Source organism: Tupaia chinensis, unplaced genomic scaffold (assembly GCF_000334495.1).
Source record: "Tupaia chinensis unplaced genomic scaffold, TupChi_1.0 Scaffold143822_1, whole genome shotgun sequence".
Lineage (NCBI taxonomy): Eukaryota > Metazoa > Chordata > Mammalia > Scandentia > Tupaiidae > Tupaia > Tupaia belangeri.
Genome location: NW_006203672.1, coordinates 1148 through 2332, shown reverse-complemented (window position 1 = coordinate 2332; position 1185 = coordinate 1148). Strand labels below are relative to the sequence as shown.

General features: G+C 38.1%; 1 protein-coding gene across 1 annotated transcript in view; it reads left to right on the top strand.

The window, feature by feature from the left end:
• Nucleotides 1-473: 473 nt before the first annotated feature.
• The window catches only part of LOC102487530 (nucleophosmin-like), a gene marked incomplete at its 3' end in the record, with an annotated part of 1837 nt that continues 1125 nt past the window's right edge, over nt 474-1185 (top strand). Inside the window, exons 1-2 of the mRNA XM_027766994.1 lie at nt 474-1048; nt 1135-1185. Of these exons, the coding sequence (XP_027622795.1) occupies nt 495-1048; nt 1135-1185 (605 nt within the window). The remainder of the gene's footprint in view (nt 1049-1134) is intronic.

Below are 1185 nucleotides of genomic sequence, written 5' to 3'. Positions count from 1 at the left end.
TAATTCATTCTATGAAACCTCCATCACCCTTATCCTTAAAATAGACAAGGACAGGACAAGGAAGGAAAACTACAGACCAATATCTTTGATGAATATAGACACAAAGATTCTCAATAAGATACTAGCAAATCATATCCAACAATTTATAAAAAAGATTATACATCATGATCAGGTAGGCTTTATTCCAAGAATGCAAGGTTGGTTCAACATATGCAAAACCATAAATGTAATACATCATATTAACAGGAAAAAAAGATAAAAACCATTTGTGGTCATATCAATTGATACAGAAAAAGAATTTGATAAGATATAACATCCCTTCATGATCAAGACTTTCAGCAATATTGGTATAGAAAGGTCATTTCTCAACACAATTGAAGCTATCTATGAAAAACCCATAGCAGGAGTGATTCCGTCCTGCGCGGCTGTTTTCGGTAGCTGTAGTCATTTACCTCCATCTGCCTTCTCGCCACCCAAGTGCGTGCCATCACCCCATGGAAGATTCGATGGACATGGACATGAGTCCCCTGAGGCCCCAGAACTATCTTTTCGGTTGTGAACTAAAGGCTGACAAAGATTATCAATTTAAAGTGGATAAAGATGAAAATGAACACCAGTTATCTTTAAGAACGGTTAGTTTAGGGGCTGGAGCAAAGGATGAATTGCATATTGTTGAAGCAGACACAATGAATTATGAAGGCAGTCCAATTAAAGTAACACTGACAACACTGAAAATATCTGTACAGCCAACAGTTTCCCTTGGGGGCTTTGAAATAACACCACCTGTGGTCTTAAGGTTGAAGTGTGGTTCAGGGCCTGTGCATATTAGTGGACAGCACTTAGTAGCTGTGGAGGAAGATGCAGAATCAGAAGAAGAAGAGGAAGAGGACATAAAACTCTTAAGTATATCTGGAAAGCGATCTGCCCCTGGAGGTGGAAGCAAGGTTCCACAGAAAAAAGTAAAACCTGCTGCTGACGAAGATGATGACGATGAAGATGATGATGATGATGATGATTTTGAAGATGAGGAAACAGAAAAAAAGCTCCAGTGAAGAAATCTATATGAGATACTCCTGGCAAAAATGTTCAAAAATCAAACCAGAACGGAAAAGACTCAAAACCATCAACACCAAGATCAAAAGGTCAAAAATCATTCAAAAAACAGGAAAAAACACCTAAAACACC